Source organism: Orcinus orca, chromosome 3, assembly GCF_937001465.1.
Source record: "Orcinus orca chromosome 3, mOrcOrc1.1, whole genome shotgun sequence".
NCBI lineage: Eukaryota > Metazoa > Chordata > Mammalia > Artiodactyla > Delphinidae > Orcinus > Orcinus orca.
In genome coordinates, this window is record NC_064561.1 from 134,439,373 (window position 1) to 134,464,004 (window position 24,632).

Genomic DNA, 24,632 nt, shown 5'->3' on the forward strand with positions numbered 1-24,632 from the left:
ACCTCCATGGGGTGATGTTGGGAGATATTTGGAAATATAAGGGGGGATACTGGTAGTTACAATAAATGAAGGGTCTACTTCTGGTCAGGTCTGCTAAATGTTCAGCAATGTTGGGTTAGTCTCATACAATGAAGAACTGTCCTGACCAAAAGACCAATAGGACTCCTTTTGAGAAACACAGTAGGGGTCCTTTATTTGAAACAAAATAAGGAATTAAGAAAATGACCCATGGGTAGTTAAATTCATAACTAAAGTTTGTTATTAGATAAACCTATCTTGTCAGATCATGGCTCAGACAGGGCCTTATTTAAGTAGCAATATCTATATCAAAAAGTTATTCCTAACATTTCTAAGTCTACAAATAGAAATTATTGAAATGATTTAGTAATCTATGCTATTAGTTATATCAGCTGGTTATCAGTTTTATAAATATTTACAGTCGCTTAAGTGAATGAAAAGGAATATATTTTCTAATTTTTGATTTATGTAACTAGAAATATTATGTTACTAGCTGTTAAATATTTTGGAGATCAACCTGATAGGAAATGTTGTTCAAGAAAGTCAGACTCCATTAATTTTCTTTTTTTTTGGCTGCGCCATGTGGCATGTGGGATCTTAGTTTCCTGACCAGGGATTGAACCCACGCCCCCTGCGTTGGAAGTGTGGAGTCTTAACCACTGGACCACCAGGGAAGTCCCAGACTCCATTAATTCAATGACAACTCAGTTTAAGAAAAAAAAAGCGTTTTATCTGCTTGAGAGATTATTTTCCTTATTGAGAATTTAAAAAGGCACTATTACTTCAGATTCATCTTATCTTTTCAAAGCTCTGCTACTATTCCTGAGAAATCAGCAACCAGTTCACAGGAAGTCATATTATCACAACAGCTTGAAAAGTCTCATATTCGGCCACCAGTTGTCTGTATAAGCTCTTTTGAAAATCAACTAGTAACCTTATTCTTTTCTTGTTCTGTATGAAATCTTAGGACATACCACATAAGCAATGTAGAATAAAATAAACAAAGTATAATACATATTTCAGAATGAACTCAAAAGTTTCTAGTTACTTAAATTGTCTCTTTTTAAATTCTTCGTAATATTTTTAGAAATTAACCTAATGGCCTTTCATTTTCTCAGACCAGAAAGAGTAACAAAAGAAAAAGCAGTTCCTGTGCCATATGTTATTATTTTCTCTCCTTGCTATTTTAAGAAAAAGGATATTTAAATGTAGTATTGAAGAAAAAAATTAACAGGATAGAAACTGTTTCCAGACAGATTATGTTTTCAGATTATACTATACTATAACATATATAATTTATACATAATATTGCATTATATCCAATATATTTCAGCCCATCAGAAATGCAGAAGATCATATATTTTAAGTGATAATATAAAACAGCAGAACCTCTACTGTATTACCAAAATAGAATTGTTCACGAAAGAGTAGTAACCTAAAATTTCTCAACTTTTTCAATTTTCCTAGAAAAGTTAAAATGTGTATGTAGAGTAGACTTTTGCTAATAAAAACCATTTCATTGTCAGCACAGTTATGGAGTTTTTGCTTTAAATATCTTAAGCTGCTTTGCTTAATTATAGCACAAGCCTGATACTAGTGAAGGTAAAGATTTGAAGTTTACATCTGTTCAGTTGTTTGCAAGTTTTCAGTAGCAAATTATAAATCTGGAAATGTTAAAACAGTTTCATATTAGCTTATTAATTTTAATGAACTAATACTCTAATAGCTGTTGAAATTTGTGAGTAAACATCTCATTTAATATTCATCTTTTTAAAGCCATAATAAATAAGCCCTTCTATTTCATGTTCACTGTAAAAACAAAAGATACAGCTACAGCTACGGTATAGTGAATCATGGCAGTAGCTCCACCAGTTGGCAGAAAAGTCCTGGAACTTTCAAGCATATCTTCAGATCATTAGCATACTCCTTAATGTCCCCAAAGGAAAGAAGTTGGGATTGTCCCTACCCACTTCTCTACATACTTTTTTGTTTTGCAACTTCTTTTCCTCTCTTGAGACTACCTTGATAACCATTTCAACCCACTTCCCTTTTTTAACAGATTTTTAAAAATGTAATTTCTTTTTTTTTTTACAGATGAAAGAATAGGCAAATAGATTTGGTGCCTTGGATACAACATGGAAGTAATAAACACTTTGTTATATCCCATGGCATTTTCCCCCAGAGAGGTGTTCTCAGCATATTGGCTAAACTCTAATTTGTGCCATTACTTGCAGATTTCTTAAATTTGCACTGTAGTTTCAAATTAAATTTATATTTATGATCCAAAACAAATGGGCAACTGCCATGCACTATTAAACTATCACTGAATTATGTCAGAGTTAACTTCATTTCAGTGTAAGAAAAACACTAATCCTCTCCTTTATTTATAACATTGTATTCTGTCTGATTAATTCATTCTTCATAATAGCAAGGATATGATACTGCCTGGAAGTCAGAGAATAAATAGAAGGACTTTTCATGGTACCTTTCCATTTTGAGTCCACATTCTGTTTTGCTATATAGTCACAAATCCTAGCAGCTTCTAGAGTAATGTATCTCAGGCTTAGTACTTTGTCTGCATATTGGACAAAAGCTCTCCTGGGGAGCTTTAATTACTACTGATGTTTGAGATGCATCTCCAGAGATTCTGATTTAATTGGTATGGGATTTGACCAGGGGATTGGGGTTCACTTAAGGTCATAGTGTGAAATATCAGAAACCAATACCCAGAACTGTTTTGCTTCCAAAAAGCTGAACAAAACAAAACCTTACCTCTTCTCCTCCCTCATCCAAAAAATTTTTTTTTTCATCTGTTCAAGTTAATTGAGGACCTTGGAAATTTCCAAGACGAGATAAAAAGTTCTGTTTCATAATAATGGTTTTATTTTGTAGTTAATTTATTTTAGGGCATCCAGTTCCTGAAATTCTGGTTTAAACTTATGAGTGAGGATGATTATCTCTCTTGGAAGTTCTTTATGTCTTTATTAGTATCATCAAGCTAAATTCTTGACTGATTGATTGAAAGGAGACTGAGTACTTTACATTTTACTTTCCCTAAGAAATAAGTGATGCAAACTGTAATTTCTCTAGAAGCTAGTTATTTTAAATACATTGTGCAAATATAATCATATTCTACAAAAAAGAAAAAGAAAACCCAAAAATTCCTTACATAACTTCGAATCCATAACTTCAGGATTTTTTTGAGTCTAAAATAAATTTATAAGATTTAAAATCGTACATTTAAAATAATGGCTTATGAACAATGGAGGGCTTTTGGTCCGTAATATGAGTAGTGCAGGATGATTATCCAATCTTTAGCTTACATATAGGAAAGCAAATTAGGGTCAACAGGGTCATGTATGCCTCCCTGCATAATTTTATCAGAAAGCACCATAATAACCCCAATATTTATACAAGAGAAAAACTAAGAAACAGGGAAGTGCTCATTAAATAAGATGAATTTAAAATTTGTTAATTATAGATGGATTGAAGAGATGCAATCTATAGTCTCAGCAATGTCTTAATGAAAATTTCCTCAATGTTCAGATATAAATGATTTGAAAACTAGAATTTCTCTCTAAAGTCTAGGTCACTTCCACCAAGAACACTCATAACACCTGTCATGACAAATACAAATAGGAACAAACTATAAACAATTTACTTTGCATCTCCAACAGGAAGAAGATTCCTACTTTCCTACCCAGCAGGAGGAAGGAAGACATTTTCCTGACCCCGCAACAGCCCTGCCGATAAGAGGCTGTCACAACTCAGCCAATGAAAAGCCAATACACTCTGAACTCCCAGTTTCCTCCAATGGACTCTGTTTATAAGAGCCCCTTCTAACTCCCCGTTCTCCTCTGTAAAAGGACATTTATCTCCCTTGTTTTCTGGACTTGTCTGTGGTTTGCCACAGAGTACATGGCCTGAATTGTAATTCTTTGTTCTTTCTGAATAAACCCGTTTTGCTAGTAAAATAACTGGTTGTTTCTATTATTTTAGGTCAACATTTGAATGCTGGCCACATTTTCTTAACCTTTCCTTTCTTAAATTATGTCTCATAATTTTTTATTGTATGAATTATCCACAGAGATTGAAGTAGATATTATTTCCCTCCACAGAGGGTTGGCCCTTTTGTCAGGCAGACAGAGCGAGAGACACATTGTCTCAACTCAATAATTAATAAGCTGGATTGAGGTTGAAGTTAGGTTGCAGCTTTAATTAGATTCAGTCAACCTCTGGTTTTAAATGGCTTAAAAGGGCATGACCTATGTTGTGTTTGTTGCAGGCTCCTTTAATGGGACTTGATGTCCTAAACCCTATGGAGTCCACTATGGGACTGCGGATTTGTACTCTGCTTTCAGGTCCTGACCCCTCCTTGAGCACGGTCCTTTGGGTTTTTTGGTTAAGAGTTTAGCAGGTCTCTATCTCCTCTAATCTGAAAGTTCTGCTTTTCAGAGGTTGTGAAAATAACTCCTTTGTCTTCCATCCTACATGGGTTTAAAATACAGTAAATGTCTTAAGGAGGATTCTTACTATGTGTTTGTTGTAGGCATCTCTACACTATGGCTTGATTTCTAAACTCTGTGAGATTGTTGGAGATTTCATTTTGCTCATTTGGGCCAACTGCTTAGCCTCTTGTACTGCCACAGCTCTCAGCAAATGTCTCTTATGGCCATATTTTCAGACTCCTCTTCCTACCTGACATGTCAGTCCATATGGTTGTCAAAACCTCAGCTGATTTCTCTTTCCTCTAGTAGAGTCCTCTGCCTATGGCAAGACTGATCCTCAGATAATTAATTTCCAGACTCAGAAAATACTCCCAGAGAAGCCAATAGCTGGCAATATTAGCTTTCCTGGGGGACTCGCCCCCTACTGGAATTTTACTTATCTAGCCTTCCATAGATCTTTTATTTCTTTAAAAGTATAATTTTTCTAATTCATCACTTTACTCCCAGATATTGCCATTGAGGGTGATGACTTGCCATCACTTATTGTATCCTAATGTATCTTATTATATCTTCTATATCCTAGAGAAAGAAATCTCCACTGCTGTTATTGTAAGAAATAAGCCTGACCTGTGTTTATCCTTGCATTTTTCAGAGTTCTGTGGCTGTTTTCTTATTTTTGTGCTCAAAATCAGGTCCCATGCATCTCTCTAACCAGGTTTCCTCATCTGTCAATTTCAACTTTGTTGCTGATGATCAAATGAGATTGCTACTCTTCCAGTGCGGAACTAAGAGATAATAGCTCTGCATCTCATATATGTAACAGGTCCACAGCATAGTGGAGATCTGCTATAATTTTTCATAACATGTTCTGATTGTTTGGGATAAAAGGTGTAATAAACACAAAGAATAACATGCAGCCATTGCACAAACCCAGAAGCATCCTCAGAGTACCTTTATACGCCTTGCCCACCTCTGCATTTTAGGGTGCATATCCACTATCACCCACAAGGGTACACCACTCATCATGATTATAGAAGAGGATAAAGTGACCAGAGGGTCTCTCAGAGACGCAGGAAGTTTTCCATTACCTCTCTTAAGTCCCATCTCCTCAACCTTTATTTTATTTTATTTTATTTTTTTTTGCGGTACGCGGGCCTCTCACTGTTGTGGCCTCTCCCGTTGCGGAGCACAGGCTCCGGACGCGCAGGCTCAGCGGCCATGGCTCACGGGCCCAGCCGCTCCGCAGCATGTGGGATCTTCCCGGACCGGGGCACGAACCCGTGTCCCCTGCATCGGCAGGCGGACTCTCAACCACTGCGCCACCAGGGAAGCCCCCATTTTTTATTCCAAGATTGACCACAATTTTCCAGGATAATTCACAGTGAATACACATATTGCCTACTGCCCTAACAATGTCATACAGTGGTCAGACCTTAGAACACTTGAATATTTCTGAAGTCTTTAGACATCGATAGTCCAGTTTGAATTTGGCTGTGTTCTTTCACTTCCTTTCTGGTCTCTCTTAATCAAAGGTTCAAAAAATACAGGATCAAGTACCAAGGTCACCTTATTATATGTTTAAACGTTTTAACTCTGTGTCATCTATTCTGCAGGGTACATAGGGAAATCATTAGTAATGGGAAAGCACGGTATTAAAACTGTGAGCTCAGGGCCAAGGTCAGATGCAGCCACCCTCTCCCAGCATAAGAATTTGCTTCCAGTGCTAATTTCAGGGGTCCTGTGGTTAGTGAGTGGGCATGTACAGGCATATGTGTGCATTTATGTTATGTATGCAAGTATTTGTAAATGAAGGTAGCATTTCCTACCAACATCCTACTTCATATAGGATTAATAAAGCAACTTCTATATATGTGAAACCATGAAGCGGATAGAATTTATGTGTGTAAGAGAGTGTGTCTGTGTGTGTGGGGGTGGTGGTGGATAAAACTTCTGGTAATTTAAAAAATAACAGTTATAAAGTGGTGATATTTGAACAAAGTGTACAATTTGTATTATAATTTGGTTCAATCATAAACTTAATATAGAAGAAAAGGGTGTTTTAATTTTGAGTTCATTGCCCAATTGAATTATTCAGGCTTAGACAGAGACTATGAATTCCATGACCCAACACCAGAATAACACTCGGTCATGTGAAAAGGAATGGAAATATTCTAGATAAATGTAAGCTAGCACTTATATCTCTTATCAGGATTAACTGCACTGATGACTCTGTCAATCTTGGTTCCTTCCTCTGAAATATCTACCATTTCCAGGCATTGCATCCTCAATTTATTTTATCAGTATCCAATTGACACGGTTTCCAGTCCCATTAGTATCCCTGAAACAGGCAACCAGGACCCAGAAACCAGCTTCCATGAGGAACAGTTGAAGGAATGTGGATATCTTCTGTGTGGAATAAAGACTTCCAGAGAACATCATATATGTCTTTGTATATTTGAAGAACAGTCTTATGGAGGAAGATTAAAACAGACTTGAATCAATAAAAGGAAACTGTGAAAAGGCAGATTTCATTTACACAGAAATTTATCTGAAAGAGTTGTTAAAATGGACAAACTTACTTTTTCAGGTAGTTAAGCTCCCTGTCATTGTATGTGATAAGCAGAATCTAGACATCCATCTCCGAGCATGATTGTTGAGGCTGTTCTTGTATTGGTTGGAGAAGTTACATTATGTATCTTCTCTAACTCTTTAGAATCTATGATTTTATATTTTAGTGGGATTGCACGTAACTACCTGTTTTTAAAGTAGTTTCTGATATTGTAAGGCTTATTACTGGTTTGGCTTCGAAATTTTAAACTCATTAGTAAACCCTATAGCAAAAACAGGGCCTGATTCTCCCATTAGAAAATAAATAGAAAGAAAAAGACAGAGTTCTTAGGCCCTTTCCAAAAATTATCTGTGAATAAAATCGTTTTAGTTTCAGAAGAAATGTAAAGGTTAATGAACTTTCTACTAAAAGACAGCACCACATCTAAAACATATTTTAAAATCCCTCTGACTTTACCTCCAACTTTCTGAGAAGGCAGATTTCTGGGTTATATTAAATTCCTGCTGTTTGATCATGTACTGTTTTGTTCTCTATTAGAGATAAGCATTTTTTTCCATGTGAATATTCCTTCATTTATACTGAGCATGTTTAAACTTGCAGAATCAATCTAACACCTTCAGATGAACTAATGAGCAAATAAAACAATTCGCCAGGCTTTTACAAGAAATGAATGGATTTGTTATAAACATATCTCAAACACCTTCACTTCAGCTGCATGTTCTTGCCAGAAAAAATTAACACATTGGATGTTGATTTTTTTTTTTTTTTTTTTTTACGGTACGCGGGCCTCTCACTGTTGTGGTCTCTCCCGTTGCGGAGCACAGGCTCCGGACGCGCAGGCTCAGCGGCCATGGCTCGCGGGCCCAGCCGCTCCGCGGCACGTGGGATCCTCCCGGACCGGGGCACGAACTCACGTCCCCTGCATCGGCAGGCGGACTCTCAACCACTGCGCCACCAGGGAAGCCCAACACATTGGATTTTAAATCATGACTTTTATTTTGTTTGACTTGAGTATATTTAGAAAATAAAAATTCAACACTGTGGACTTTTTTTTTTTTGGCAAAAAGATCTTAGTAAAACCTCTTAGCTGGTTAACTTTATATGTGTGTATATATACATATATGTACACACACACAGACACACTTATGCAAAATTGGTTTCTTAGGAAACCAATGGTATGGCTGAAAATCATGTCAATTAGATAAAGATAAACTGAGGATGCAACGCCTGGAAACAGTAGGTACTTCAGAGAAAGGAACTAAGATTGACAGAGTCAGCAGTGTAATTGGTATCTGATAAGAAATGTAAAGTGCTAGCTCACATTTATCTAGAATATTTCCATTCCTTTTCACATAACCCATTTTATGTATAAACACATAAAATATGTATTTGTAAAAAAAAATTAAAACATGCCTGCTTACTCATCAATATTTCTAAGACACTACTTGACATGGTGAAAGGGATGGGTCTGTACTAGGTAAGTGTGAGCGAGCTTTATGGCTGAATGAATTCAAAAGAGTTGATATAAACTTCACTAATTAGGAAATCTAAAACTATGTTAAAATGTTTTGTTTTTGTGGAAAGAACACTAATTGTACGGAGCCAAAGGCGTCTATGGCAATGTTTATTCTTTCCAGTTATATCCCTCACCTTCCCACCTTACTTCCTTCTACCAACTTCTGAAAATTAAGCTGAAAAGAAACAATTTTGAGAAAACAATTAACATGGCATGGATGGCATGGTATGTTGAGTACTTTGGTATAATATGGATATCACAGATCCCAATTTTCAAGTATGATCCTAATTTTGTACAATTTCATTATTTTTAATCAAGATGGTTCAATAAATATTGAATTAAGTGTGCTTTATTCTTATGAAAAATAATCAGAAATGAAGAATAACAAAAATACGGCATACAATATATTACTGAGATTACTGAGAGGGAAATTTATGACCTTAAATAATAATTTTTTAAAAATTAAAAGGATAAAAATTAATGTCCTAGAAAGCCACCTTAATATGGTATTAAAAGGACAGAATAAATTAAAAAATTGCAGTAAGGATTTAATAAAGAACAGAAATTAATGAAATTGAAAATAAAGATACGGTGAGTCAATTTCAAAAATTCATTAGTTAAAAAGAATAATAAAATTTACAAATATATAGCAAGATCAGGAAAAAAACAGGGCATGAGTAAATAATATTAATATACAAAGAGAACGGAATTATAGATACAGGAGAGATTAAATGATATGAACAACTTTTTGTCAAAAAATTTTAAAACAGAAAAAATTCATTCCTAGCAAAAAGATAAATTATATAAACTGATTCAAAAAAGAAATTGAGAAAACAAAGACATTTTGAAAAAGGAAACATAGGGGCAATCTTACTCATAAATGTAGATGTTAAAAAAAAAGAACCTCAAGCAAAAGTGGTATTCCCTGCTTTTCAAAAGTTCACTTTATGCCGTATTTGCTTTTACGAAAGGCCTAAACTAATACCTCTTTTCACTAACTGAAAGAAATCTGAAAAGGATTTTGGCTTTTAAGCAAAAAGATGAAAATCGAAAAAAGAATTTTACGTTTGTTTTGCAGGGAGCTATCATAGAGGCAGCACATACCCCCAGTAGGCAGAGTGGCACCAAGCTCCTTCCCCAGGATTACAGCCAATATCTCAGCATCAGGCTGCCATAGCATGAACCGTGTTTGTGAGCATCTGTGCTTTATCTCAGTTTATTTTGTGTATCCATTAGCAAGATGTGTCCTAAGGTAATTGTTTCTTTGCTTTACCCCTTTTGGCTTATGAAAAATTTCACAGGAATGCTCTACGTTCATATAGTGGGGGAAGCCTGAATTAGCAAACCAAGTTTACCAATGCACAAAAATGATCAAGTTGAGTTCTTCCCAAGAATACAACAGCAGTTTGACATTAGAAAATCTCCTACAATCTATTAATGTAATTCAGCGCATTAACAGATTGAAGAAGTAAATCCATTATAGTCATTTCAAAAATGTTGAAAAAAATCCCCAAATTAAAAATCCATTCAAGAAAGAGATTAAGAGAAAACTAGGAACAGATGGGAACTTTCTTAAAACCTGATAAACGGTATCTACCCAAGATGCAGAGCAAGAATTCTACCCAATGGCAAATATTAAAATATTCCTTTTAATATCAGAGATGCTGCTATCGGTTTTTCTATTCAAAATTAAACAGAAGTCCTCGCTCAGAAAGTATGACAAGAAAAAAAAGAAGAAAAAAACGTATGACTAGTTTGAAAGATATGTGTCTTTATTTACATACAAGACAGATATGATTGTCTTCATTCAAAGCCCCCCAAACCCTATAAATAACGAAACTGAAGGTAATTTAGTAAGGTTGCTGAATATGGGATCAAAATCCCACAAGGACATTTCTATACAACAACAGAGAATAATTAACAAAACCCGGAATCACTATTTAATATTCAGAAAAGGGGGCTATTATTTGAAGAAAGACATGAACCCTCTGTAACACATGATAAGAGGTAGATTCTAGATAAACACCTAAATGAGAAAGGTTTTTTAATATTAACTTCATAGTTTTACCTAAGCAGAAACCTTTGTGGCCTAGGAATGGGTAAGAACTTCTTAAAACTTCAAAACACAATGACAATGCAAACTTAAGGTGGATTTAATTACGTCAAAGTTCAGAATTTCAGTGAAGGACACCATGGACAAACTTAATATACAGATAATAAAATGGGATAAGAGATTTATAGTGTCTAAAGCAGAAAATGGATTAATATCTAGAATATACAAGAAATTCTGTAAAACTGATAAGGGCAGAAACCACCTTAGAAAAATGAGAAAAGCAGTTACAGAAGAGGAATCCGAAAGACTGATGAGCATTTGTAGGGATCTTAAGTTACTAGAGATCAGATAAAAGCAAATTAAATCAATACTGAGTGTTCCTAATTTCCATTCTCTGTCAACGCTTGTCATTTTCCATAGTTCTAATTTCTTCCAACCCTCATGCACTGTTAATAGGTATCTATACTGGTCATTTGGGGGAACTGTTGGCATTATTTACTCAAGTTAAGTATATTCATATTCTGTGACCCATACATTCTGCTCCTGAGTGTATAGGCCAAAGAAATTTTGACAAGGTCCATATTAGGATATTCATTAGTATTACATGTAGTGGCAGGAAGCTGGAGGTATTCTGTGTTCCAGTCAGTGAATAGTTGGATAAAATGTGGTAGATGCACACCTTAGGATAACATTATTTAGAACCCACAGATTATAAATACACATAGCTACCCGGATGCATCTAAAAGCCTAGTGCTAGATGAAAAAGATAAGAAACAGCGCAATATATAATGACACCATTCCCGTAAATTAAAATATACGCACAGAAAACAATAAACATAATTTAAGAAAACAATAAAAAAGATACAGATTAAATAAACTCAACATAATGGAAAGTAGGATATGAGGATAAAAGGAAACAAATGATTGTGTGGACTGATGATGATGGTAGCTGTTAATTAAGAAGTGGGACTGCAGCAACTATATGAACTCAAGGTTCAGAGGAGGAGAAAAAAGGATGACAACATAGCAAATATATGTGAATAAATCTCACCAAAACATGTATAAAACACTTGTAAAGGAAATTATCACATTTTATTATAGACATTAAATATTTAGGAGATCTAAATAAAAGAAGAGAAAAACCAGTTAGTGGATGGGGAAAGTTATTATTAGGATGTCAATTCTCCCCACATTGACTCATGCATTGAATAGGAACTTCTTCCCTTAATCCAACCTGGTTTTCATGGAACTTGACAAGATGATTCTAAAATTCAAAGAGCCAAAAAAAAAAAAAAAGAAAAAAAAAAGGCCAAGACACTCATGCAGCAAAACAAGTTTGAAGGGAGATATCAAAACTTCTTACAAGGCTCCAGTAATTGAGACAGTATGGTATTGGCACAGGATTTGATATACAGACCAAAGGAACCAAATAAAGACCTCAGAAATAGACTCACACGAATGGAAATTTAAAATATAACAGATTAGCACTGTGAATAAGTGGGGGAAATAATGAATTATTTTCAGTAAATGGTGGTTGGAAAAAATTAAATGGGAAAAAATCCCAAAGTGACTGGCTCTCTACCCTATAACACAACCCCCCTCCCCGCCAAAACCCAGAAAATATCAACAACACAAATCATTTCGAAAATATTTGAAATATAAATATTTGAAAAATAAAATATTTTTTTAAAAAATTGAAAATATTTGAAAAATACCCAGGAAAATATGTTTATGACACTGGGGATAGAGAAGAATTTCTTAAGGCAGATAACACATGCCAGAAAGATGATAAAGAAAATGAAGAACTACAATTCATTAAAAGATATCATAGAGTGAAAAGACAAACCACAAATGAGAGAAGAGAGTTGCCATTCAAATAATTAAAAAAGGAGTCAGCAGAAAATATTTTAACACTCTCAAAAATCAACAAGAAAAATGCAATCAATAGGAAAATGGACAAAATTTGTAAAGGAATTTCACAGATGAAGAAATTCTATAACTAATACACATACAAAGTTATTTTCAATCCCTACTGGTAATTAGAGAAAGTGAAATTAAATCCCTAGTGAGATATCATTTTATACCTATCAGACTGGCAAAATCTAAAGGACTGAAAACATCAAATGTGGTAAACAAAGTTGGTGACAGATCAGCAGTCATTTAGGAAAAGGTTTGGTTTAGGTAGTCAAATTAAAGATGTGTTTTTCTTATGACCCAGCTGTTTGCTACTGGCATTTATTCTAGAGGAACTCTTATGCTCCAGGACAGATGAAAATATTTATAGCAGTGTTGTTTATAAACAAAAAATGGGATAACTCAGTTGTTCATCAACAGGAGAATAGATAAATTGTACCATATTCACATAGTGGGTGATAGTATAGCAGTAAAAATAAATGAATGTGGCTACGCTCACTGAAAAGACAAATCCAAGAAACATAATGCTGAGTGAAAAAGCAAATATAGAATACATACATTGTTACCCCTGCAAAAGTTCAAAGACAAGCAAAATTAAATAACACTGAGTAAGTATACATATGTATACTTACTTGTGCAAAGAAATGATAAATACAAAATTCGGGGGAGGCAGGAAGCAAACAAAGGAGTACAGACAGTGCTTCAGTAATACTGGTAATTGAGTCTGGTTTGTGATTAAAATCTTACGTGCGGCTTTTCAGGCCTGACCATAGGCAATTATGGAGGCTTTACCTGGTAGGCATCACAGAAGAAAGCTGCCCTCCCCACACCAGATTTGGTGTAAAGCCAGTGCATTACAATATCTGAAGCAGCTGCAATCAAGGTCTCAGGCCCCTGGCCTGTGATGCTCTTTCATATATTTATGGTCCTCAGCACCTGCATTCCTGGGTCCTTTATCTGAGGGCTTGGGCAGAGGACTTCTGGATCTCTGCTGAGACCTCTTTAGAGGGGTATTAGGGAGAAACCTTAAAGATACTTTTCCCCACTCTGAATTAGTACGCAGTACTTTTCCTCTCCTAGTCTTCCCTTCTTCCCCCCCGCCAAAAATAAAACTCCAACACACACACATATACACCCCTCAGGGCCCATGAAAGTGCCAAGGCCTTTTGTTCGGGGCCTCCTCAACAGTAAGATTATCCCCACATCTGTCCTGGTCGACCTGACCCTGGACCAGTGCACTGTTCCATGGGGGAAAATAGAATATTAGGGGTGGGGGGGGGTTGGCATTTCCTCCGGTTTTACACTCTTGTTTACACCACTGTACCAAGTGATTAAAGGCTTAACTCTTTCAGTTTTGGCTGAGGCTTGCTTAGCATAGCTGAGCTCTTGATAGTAATATATTGCTTAAGTTAGGTTGTATAATAAAGCTACTTTGAACCTCCTCCATAAAAACTTATAAAAAGTTAAAGTTCTGTGGAACTTCTATGGGGAGGACAAATAAGATTAAATCACAAAGAAGCAAATATTTAATTTATAGCTTCAGTACCCCAGAGTACAAAAAGACAAAGGATACTGAGGGGTTATCAGAAAAGTGACTCATTCTTTTTAAAATGTGGGTATAGGGTAGAAGGTAGGATACAAAGGAATCTTTTAAAGCACATAATTCATACAATAAATTTTCTCTTCTTTGGTATGAAATCCTTTAAGTAAGACTGAATTTCACATTATATTTTGGGCTAAATGTAATATATTTTAAAATGTATCTATACCAAATCTATGGACAATGGGTTTCTATAGTTACTTACCATTTTATAAAACAGTATGTACTTATAAAATGTCTTTAAACTAAGTTTCTTCATTCAAACTACTGTATAAAGTTATATTTGTCCTTAAATTACTTTCTTCAAACCTTGAGGATTTTGTAATTCAATTTATCTTTTGCCTCAACCATACAAGGCTCTGTTTTTACCTCCTTTTGGTTTACATCATTGCTGTACTGATCTTATTGGTCTTCTTATGTAGAAGTCCCTCTGGTTCCCTGAAGATCAGAGTTCCCCATATCTGAGCTTCTCCAACCAGACCCCCCAAAAACATCATAAGGGTAAATACTAAAACTGCACAAACTGTTCTGACAGACCATGGTTTTATAAAAGATGAAATTATATTTTATGTTTATACTGTCTGATCATCATTACACATAACAAATTCTCAAAGGTGAAAAAGGTATTAGAGATTGCCTTGCCCTAATTTGATAATTCCTTATATCTATATAGTACAATTAGTTATAATTTAGAATGTGCTTTCACATCAGCTCATTTGATCCTTGTAACTATATTAATTAGGAATATATAATTATTACCATCTTACAGATCAGAAACAAACAAAAGAAGAGGTTTCTATAATATCCCTGAGGTCATACATTTAGTTAGACATGAACTCAGAAATAAGTATTCCTTGTCCTCTGTACAAGCATGAGACACTCTATACTAAAGCACAGACACTTTCTACTTGTCCTAAACTTGTGGGACAACTTGTAAAATATTAAAATAAAATAGTATGAAAGTGAAACACTTCCAAACTCATTCTATGAGGCCACCATCATCCTAATACCAAAATCAGACAAAGATACCAGAAAAAAAAGAAAATTACAGGTCAACATCATTGATGAACACAGATGCAAAAATCCTCAACAAAATACTAGCAAACTGACTTCAACAGTACATTAAGAGCCAGGGCAATCCTGAGAAAGAAAAATGGAGCTGGAAGACTCAGACTCCCTGACTTCAGCCTGTACTACAAAACTACAGTAATCAAAACAGCATGGTACTGGCAAAAATACATAAATATAGATCAATGGAACAGGATAGAAAGCCCAGAAATAAACCCACCCACTTATGGTCAATTAATCTATGATAAAGTGGGCAACAACATACAATGGAGCAAAGACAGTCTCTTCAGTAAGTGGTGCTGGGAAAACTGGACAGCTACACGTAAAAGAATGAAATTAGAACATTCTCTAACACCATATACAAAAATAAACTCAAAATGGATTAAAGACCTAAATGTAAGACCAGATACTATAAAAGTCCCAGAGGAAAACATAGGCAGAACACTCTTTAACATAAACCACAGCAATATTTTGGGGGGACCCATCTCCTAGAGTAATGGAAATAAAAGCAAAAATAAACAAATGGGACCTAATTAAACTCAAAAGCTTTTGCACAGCAAAAAAGACCACAAACAAAACAGAAAGGCAGCCTATGGAACAGGAGAAAATATTTGCAAATGATGTGACCAACAAGGGATTAATTTCCAAAATATACACACAGCTCAATATCAAAAAAACCCAACCCAATCAAACAATGGGCTGAAGATCTAAACAGACATTTCTACAAAGAAGACATACAGATGGCTACTAGGCACGTAAAAAATGTTCAACATGGCTAATTATTAGAGAAATGCAAAGTAAAACTACAATGAGGTATCACCTCAAATCAAAAAATCTACAAATAATGCTGGAGAGGGTGTGGAGAAAAAGGAACTCTCCTACACTGTTGGTGATAATGTAAATTAGTACAGTCACTATAGAGAATGGAGTATGGAGGTTCCTTAAAAAACTAAAAATAGAGTTACCATATGATCCTGTAATCCCACTCTTGGTCATATATCTGGAACAAACTCTAATTCAAAAAGATACATGCACCCCTATGTTCATAGCAGCACTATTTACAATAACCAAGACATGGGAACAACCTAAATGTACACTGACAGATGAATGGATAAAGATGTGGGGGGTGTGTGTGTGTGTGTCTATATATCTATATCTATGAATGATGGAATATTATCCAACCATAAAAAAGAATGAACTAATGGCATTTGCAGCAGCATGGATGAACCTAGAGATTATCATAGGAAGTGAAGTGTAAGACAGACAAAGATAAATATCATATGGTATCACTTATATGTGGAATCTTAAAAAAAAAAGATACAAATGAACTTATTTACAAGACAGAAATAGACCCATGACATAGAAAACAAACTTATGGTTACCAAAGGGGAAAGGGTCAGGGAAGGGATAAATTAAGAGTTTGGGATTAACATACACATACTACTATACATAAAATAGATAACGAACAAGGACCTACTGTATAGCACAGGAAACTAGACTTAATATCTTGTAATAACCTATAAGGGAAAAGAATCTGAAAAGGAATATATATATATATATGTGTGTGTATATACATACATATTTAAAACTGAATTGCTCTTCTGTACACCTGAAACTAACATGACATGGTAAATCAACTATACTTCAATAAAAGAGAAATAATTTATTAAAATAAAACAGATTAGAACCAATAAAATGAAATGAACTTAAATTATGATAATGAGTTGTTCAAAACCTTTATAAGGAATACCAATGCTTTTGTCAAATATAGCTTTTGTCAAATCTGTTACTTTTGAGTTCATTATCTACATATTAAACATTACTGACATCAAGGCAAAGTAAATTTAATCATGAGTTTTTCTCAGATTTTGCTCTTACTGTATAGTCTCCATTTTTTTCATATGTACACCTGTAGCTTTCAGTAAAAGGATACTTAGCAAAATCCTTACTTAAAATTGACGAGTAAAGAAATATTTTTCTACTAATGTATCTAAGGCAGAAAGAAAACAGCTTTAAAGAAGACCTTGGACAATGTTACCAGACTTTTTTTCCTTTTCTTCCTTTTTTTTTTTTTTTTTTTTGCATTAGCTTCCTTACCTCCAAAAAGATGGAATGCTTTTCTGCGGCTTGGTAGGGGCCACTTTGCAGAGCTGGATTTCTGAAAGCTTTGTTTTCTTTTCAAATATTCTTTAGTAAAGAATGTTTTTGTGGCATTGTTCAGTTCTAGAGTAAAGCAAAAGAAAACAGTATTTTTAAACATTAATTTGAGTAAAATGGCAAGAACCTGAAAAATGGTTGTTGTAGTATTTTGATAATAAATTCAGATCTCTTTAAGACAGTGAAGACAAAAGTACAGTCAACTTTTTTTTTTAACCCAAGCAAACCTAACTCCTCTGAATTTGATGCAACTCTGATATGCCTACACATAGAACACACACCTACTGAGCAGCTCCTATGTCAGATACTACACCAGATATGCAGAACACAGTGATGAATGAGACATAGCCCTGCCCTCAAGAAGACTGCAGTCTAAAAGATGGAAATAAACAGGTAGACCAGAAAAAGGGGGGAAACGTGTTATGGGTGTAGCAATAGAATAACTAGAGTGTAACCATGGCTCAGGAGTGATAATGAAAAGGAAAAATCCTTAGAACTTTTTATGTCATAGTCTCTTTATTTCATTCTATATGTGATGGGTTGACCATTTAGATGCTAACGCTGCTGATATGAAGAAGTTTAAAAGATGTAGAGATAAATTCTCAACCTTTCAGAAACATTAATGAGTTAAAGAGAAAAGGAAAATATTCATTTGAAATAAACGAATACCAAAGATCACATATGATGACATTCACTTTATTTTTAAAATTTTATTTATTTATTTATTTATTTATTTATTTATTTATTTATTTATTTATTTATTTATTTATTTATTTATTTATTTAGGCTGTGCTGGGTCTTAGCTGCACCACGCAGGATCTTTTTTTTTTTTTTTTGCGGTACGCGGGCCTCTCACTGTTGTGGCCTCTCCCGTTGCGGAGCACAGGCTCCGGACGCGCAGGCTCAGCGGCCATGGCTCACGGGCCCAGCCGCTCCGCGGCATGTGGGATCTTCCCGGACCGGGGCACGAACCTGTGTCCCCTGCATCGGCAGGCGGACTCTTAACCACTGTGCCACCAGGGAAGCCCCACCCAGGATCTTTTAGTTGAGGCATGCGGGCTCTTAGTTGTGGTCCAGTGGGTAAGACTCTGCGCTCCCAATGCAGGGGTTTGCTCTCTGGTGGGGTAACTAGATCCCACATACATTCACTTTAAGAGTCTCTGGATACGAGCCAGGGAAAGCAAGGCATGATCCGAGTTGAACTGTTCGATGGAGAAGTTCTTCTCAGGGAGGCCAGTGTAGAGCTGGTTACTAACTGAGAAATAAAGTAGTCTTTCCATCAATGATGCCCTCTTACTTTCATTCCACAATTATTCCTGTACTATCTTCTCTGTTTCCATCCTTCAGGCTTTGAGCTTCTGCTCAAACCAGTTACATCAAATTATCTCTATTTTTCCTAATTACTCTCCAGGATTGATTCTTTCCTTAAGCAATTCACAGGGAAAACAGATTCTCAGAGTTTACATTTAACAGCAAAAGAAACAATGTAAAAAACAGACCACTCCAAGCAAGGGAGGTTAAGTATTAAACTGGCAACTCCCTTCCCCATTCTACACCCAAGGGCCAGTAATTAAAGCACACAAGATAGAGAAAAAGTAATTTCATAGTCTGTATACTCATCGTGTATGTTGGAGGTTGTTATGGCTAGTGAATGTTTTATCCTTCATATGTTTAATAGTTAAATCATTTCAGATTGGATATTCTCGCAGTGTTTTCTGCAGCAGTGCACAGGTGTTTTATTAATGTCCACTCTGCCCACTGCCTGTGAACAGCCCCTTAGTGTAAGATGGTCATGGCACTACTACCTGGTTAAAAGGACTCATCAGTGTCATTCATACTGATGAAGAGAATGGAAGAGATTATCAAATGACTTATAACACATTCACTTACAGTAACAATTCTTGCAGGGCTTATCCTTAAGCAGTGATGACTGTAATTCAGGGTATTTTCTGAGAAATTAAAAATCCTATAAGTGGTATTGTGTTAACAATTAACTCTAGGGCAAATTGACTCACAACTTCCTAAATGCCTTTAAAAGTAAGACCAGTGTAGTGGGTAAATGATTTCATGTGGGAGATAATATAAACCAAGGTGAAGAGTTTGAAACTCAAGAATTCTTATTCCCCTCCTTTCTATTTCTCCTCTCCACCTCCTCCTCCTTCTGGAGAGCTTGTAGCCATGCTCTAAAATGTTGATGCAATAACCAGAGGATGCCACTGCACTGCCCTCTCTTAAAATGAAAACTTATTTGGAAGTGTAATTGATTTCAGTAAACCAGATCAAAAAGACATTCTTGTAAGAGTTGGCCAATAAGTGCGGTTTTGAAAGCTGGTCACAAATCAAACTTCTCTTAGACGATACATGAGAGAGGTAAAAGTAATAATGATGACTGTGATATTTTTGTTTTCTAGCTTCAAGGAACTTATTACACAATGCACTTTAAACCTACATAACACACCCATGTGATTAATGCACCAAAGAAAAAAAGGGTTCATAAAAATATTTATAATACCTACAAAAACTATGATCAGAGAAATTACTAAAATGTGCAAAATGAGATGGGAAATGTACCTACAACATTTTATTGAACATAAATACATGTGTCCATAACATAATCTTATGAGATGTTGGAAGATTTTATTTATTACACTGATCTGAAAGGCCTTTGGAGAAAAGAGGACCTAGAAGCCCTTATCCCTCCATTTCTGGGGCAAATAAGAACTGGGTTCTAATGCTTCTTAACTGTGGCACCTTTCGTAAGTTGTTGAACTTCTCTTTGTACTCACTTTCTACCCTATCTCTGGCAAACATTTATTTTGCAATAGCTATGTGCCTAGCACTTTACTGGTATAGCTATAAATATAGAAATTAATTAAATGTAATTCCTGTCTGCTGGGCATTGTACTAGATCACTGATTCCAAAATACACGTCTGGAGCCTGGCTATGCATCAAAATTGCTGAGGGCACTTGTTAAAAAGACAAATTCTAGGACCTTGCCCAGATATTACTGAAGCAGAATTGCTGTGGATGTGACCTAGGAGTCTGTGCTTTCTACAGGCTCCTTGGGTGATTCTGATGCACAGTCAAATTTGATAACCACTGGATGAAATGACCTTAAATCCTTTTCTGTTCTAAAACTACCTGAATTTATTTAAATAGGTTAAACCTTATATCACTCTGGTATAAACTGTACAAACCTTACCCAAGGATGTTGTTCTTTCTATAGAACAGTGTTGCTTCATTCTAGTGGCATTTGAACTTGGAACTCCAGGATATTGCAACAAAAAAAATATTCAGTACTACCTTTCTCAGAATTATTTGGAAGAAGCACTGAGAAAAATCTGAAGGCAGACCAAGATGTAGGGCTTGGAGTAAAAGGTGATAAAAACTACCTTTATCTCCTCCTTTGCCAACCCTACCTCTTAGGGAGTAGAGGCTTCTTAATACAATATACATTATAATGTATTAGATGTAATCAATATTTCATATCATTCAATATGCTAGAAAAAGACAAAACCCTGAATATCCTGGAAAGATTCTAAAGTCTACTCAAATGGTACATTTAGTTAAATGTGGTGGCAGTACCAGTGGAAACAGCAGCATCTTTGCGTGACACTATCATAGAAATAGTAAATAAGTGTTAAGATAAGAGTTCCAGTCTTCTTGACTTGGCTGAATGCAGGAGTCAATCACCAACTACATAAAAACATAGTTCACATTATTACAATGTATATTACCATGAGTTTCACTGTATCATACCATAAAGAATAAAATAAGAACAACCACATACACAGCACAATTTTGAACTACAGGCAGTACCAATAGGGTAGTGTAACTCTGATTTCTGCTTTATGCTTCAATATGGGCAATTTTATATTTAAACAACTAATTATAATTAAGCAAATATTTGTTAGTAATAGTTTTAAGCATTCTGCTAAGTATAAGAGTTAAAACTGTGAAACAGGCATAGTACCTGCATTAAATCCTATCTAGTAAATAGGTAACCATTAAGTTATGAGGTAAGTGCCATGATAGAGTTAATTCAGGCCTTAGGGTCCTATTAACGAGGGGAATATAATAAGAGTATTATTATAAATACAGGGCACAGTCATTTAGATGGACCCAGTGGTATTAAGTTCTAATTTAAAAGCCTAGGATATATGTGTCCACCCATCTCATTTAGATTATTAAAGGCCTTGTTTACCTACTTAAAATTATGTCTCATTATAATGAAAGCTTTTTTTCCCTACAATTCCCTTCTGAGTCCTATGTTGTTTGATACATAATATTTCATTTTTCACAAAGATGCAACTTGCAAAAAGATGATTTGACAAAAAGAAATTTGAAGCATGTTTTAATAAAAGTTAAAAAAAAAGACTACTTCTCCAAGAGTTTTGCATTATATATATAGAATGAGCCCTGATTTTAAGTGGAAATCCAACTTTCCTTCATTTCAACAGGCATTATTTGGTTCCAGGAGATTAATGTACAATAAAGGACATTTGCAAGGAATAGACAAGATTGTGAATGAAGAGTCCCAATCAGTGGGCATTTATATAAAAAGGGAGATTTCTAACAAAACAATCTTTACCAGCTAATGCTTAACCCTCATTTTTTAAACATAGCATTTAGTTTAAGTAACCTCTTGTGAGATGATCTTTAGAACTTTTAGATTAGTCTCATCTCACTCTTCTTCTTTAATATGTTGATGTATATGTTTATATATTTAATATGATGAAAAATAGTAATTTTTCAAGAATATACAATCTAAGATAGTTTTCTTTGTATTGTTTTACAGCAGCAGGAGTAAAATTGAGTGAGGATGCTGCTTCAAGGGGATTTGAGGTCTTTCCCTTACACAGGAACAGAGAAGGGCTAATATATTGACATTTGAGCTCACTTTACTAGATATCAATGAAAATCTATAAACTATCTTAAAACTGTCTTCAGGGTTTCAAGGGCAATGCTTGATCTGCACATCTGCAAGAGGGGCAAGAAAGTCTCACTTGTAAGGGACCCTAATTCTCCTAGTGAAACTCATTTTATACCCATGTGAGCACCCAGAAAGGTTCATCTATGAGGGGAACACTACCAGTTAGAGAAAACTGGAGTCTGCTATTGCAGCTTGCATTTAACAGAATATGACTACTTTGACTCAAAGAAATATGAGTAAGATAAGCCTCAGAACCAACTCTTCAGACCTGGCAGGTTCTCACCCTAGGGCGGCTGCAAGGTCTCCTAGTAACTGCATGTCCTATGTGATTTGGTGGCAAGAGGAACTCTGAATGTTGGGAAAGATAGACCAACCAGGAGTATCTCATTAATACTTATGAATATTTATCTATGTATCCTCTGAATATAAATTTTAACCTGATTTTCTTACCCTTTCCTAGTGAACTGTTCAAAGTTAAAATCTAGTTAGGAAGTTCCATCTCCAACTAAATATGTAGCCTAATGACAGAGGCACATACAACAGGGACCAAACCAAACCAAAAACAAAAATTCTATATTTAACACTTTGTCAAAGTGGAGCTATGGATTTTACAATATACAAGTCATTACAGAATATAATTTATGCTTAACTGATGTTAATATTTAGGAGTTTAGATAAACTACAGTTAAAATTTTATCCATTTTAATGTAATAATTCCACTTAATATTTGGTACTGCAATATTTTATACCCATCATTTTTATACCTGAATAGGAAAAGAGTTGTTAAAATACTTTAACCCTTTGGCCCAGGAGAAATCTGCTAGTACTATAAGACCTTCTTAGGTTAGAGAATTTATCCAAGCTTTCATCTCAGCCATCTTGTGTTTAAGTTGTGCTTATTGATGTCCTTTAAGACTCTGGAGCATTAAGAATTATTTCAGTAACTGTTTCATTACCCAAGAATAACTAGTTTACCCTCTGTTAGAGGAATAATAAGGCCAAGAGGAGATCTACTAAATTAAGCCCAATTCAACAATAACCTTTATTGTGCTCTTAGTATGATAAAGACAAAATGCTAAGTACTTTGTACTGTTATGATGTATACTGTTATTATTTTGTATTTAAAGTTACACTTCAAGATTTAGAAAAAGGCTTTTGAAAGCCTATGGATAGGGATATACTAGTGGATCTTCAAAACAGATAGTTAGTGGGAAGCAGCCACATAGCACAGGGAGATCAGCTTGGTGCTTTGTGACCACCTAGAGGGGTGGGATAGGGAGGGTGGGAGGGAGGGAGATGCAAGAGGGAGGGGATATGGGGATATAAGTATATGTATAGCTGATTCAATTTGTTATAAAGCAGAAATTAACACACCATTGTAAAGCAATTATACTCCAATAAAGATGTTAAAAAAAAAAAGGTTATCACAGCATCCATTCTTGGCTTCAAAGAATCCATGATTCTCTGTCTTCTGTATGAAAAGAAACAGGACTCCATCCTCCCTGCCCACAATCATATTTAATGCTGCACTTCGGTTTACTTATTTATTTTTAAAAACTGTCAAAGTAACACATGGCCATGGTTTGAAAAGATCCAAATGATGTTAAAAGGCTCAAAAAACCAAAACTAAAACCAAAACAACAATGAAGATCTATTCCACTCCCTCTATATCTAGCTCCACTCACAATCCCCAGGGACTGTTTTAAATATCCCTGTTTTCAAGCTTTTTTCTGGAGATTAACCTCCATTAAACTCCTGCAAGGCAGTGTTTTTCAACACTTGGTTTGCAAACCACTAGCCATATGTGAAAGGATTTAGGATGAAATTGAATGAAAAATTTAAAAATTTTCAGTTACCTATTTATTTTAATGTATATTAGAAGAAATGTATAAACTAGAACATCAAATACATAAATTCACAAATAAATTGTTAAGGATGAGGCTAAAATAAGTATTTTTTTTAAAAATGTGTGTTGATATGAAGAAAATCCTTAAGTAAAAAAGTAATTCTGGTGGTATGTGGATACAGTAAAAATTGTAAAGGTGGTAGGAAAATGAGAGAAATTTGAGAAACACTGCTCTAATCATTATGCTTATTTTTCTATTTCTTTTTTATAATAAAATATATTTTTTCCATACATTAATGCACAAGAGTGACTACACTAAAAGACATCATGAAATAGATACTCCTACTGATAAAGAATGAGTTTGTACATATATACAATGGAATGCTACTCAGTCATAAAAAAGAACAAAATAATGCCATTTGCACCAACATGGACGCAGCTAGAGATTATCATACTAAGTGAAGTCAGAAAGAGAAAGACAAATACCATATGATATCACTTGTATATGC

At 35.0% G+C, this 24,632-nt stretch overlaps 1 protein-coding gene across 4 annotated transcripts in view; it reads right to left on the minus strand.

The window, feature by feature from the left end:
* RNF180 (ring finger protein 180) overlaps nt 1-24,632 on the minus strand; it is a 281,709-nt gene that overhangs the window by 34,821 nt on the left and 222,256 nt on the right. For all 4 annotated transcript variants that reach the window (XM_049707919.1, XM_049707920.1, XM_049707918.1 and 1 more), the window contains one exon: nt 17,284-17,409. In XM_049707919.1, the coding sequence (XP_049563876.1) occupies nt 17,284-17,409 (126 nt within the window). The remainder of the gene's footprint in view (nt 1-17,283; nt 17,410-24,632) is intronic.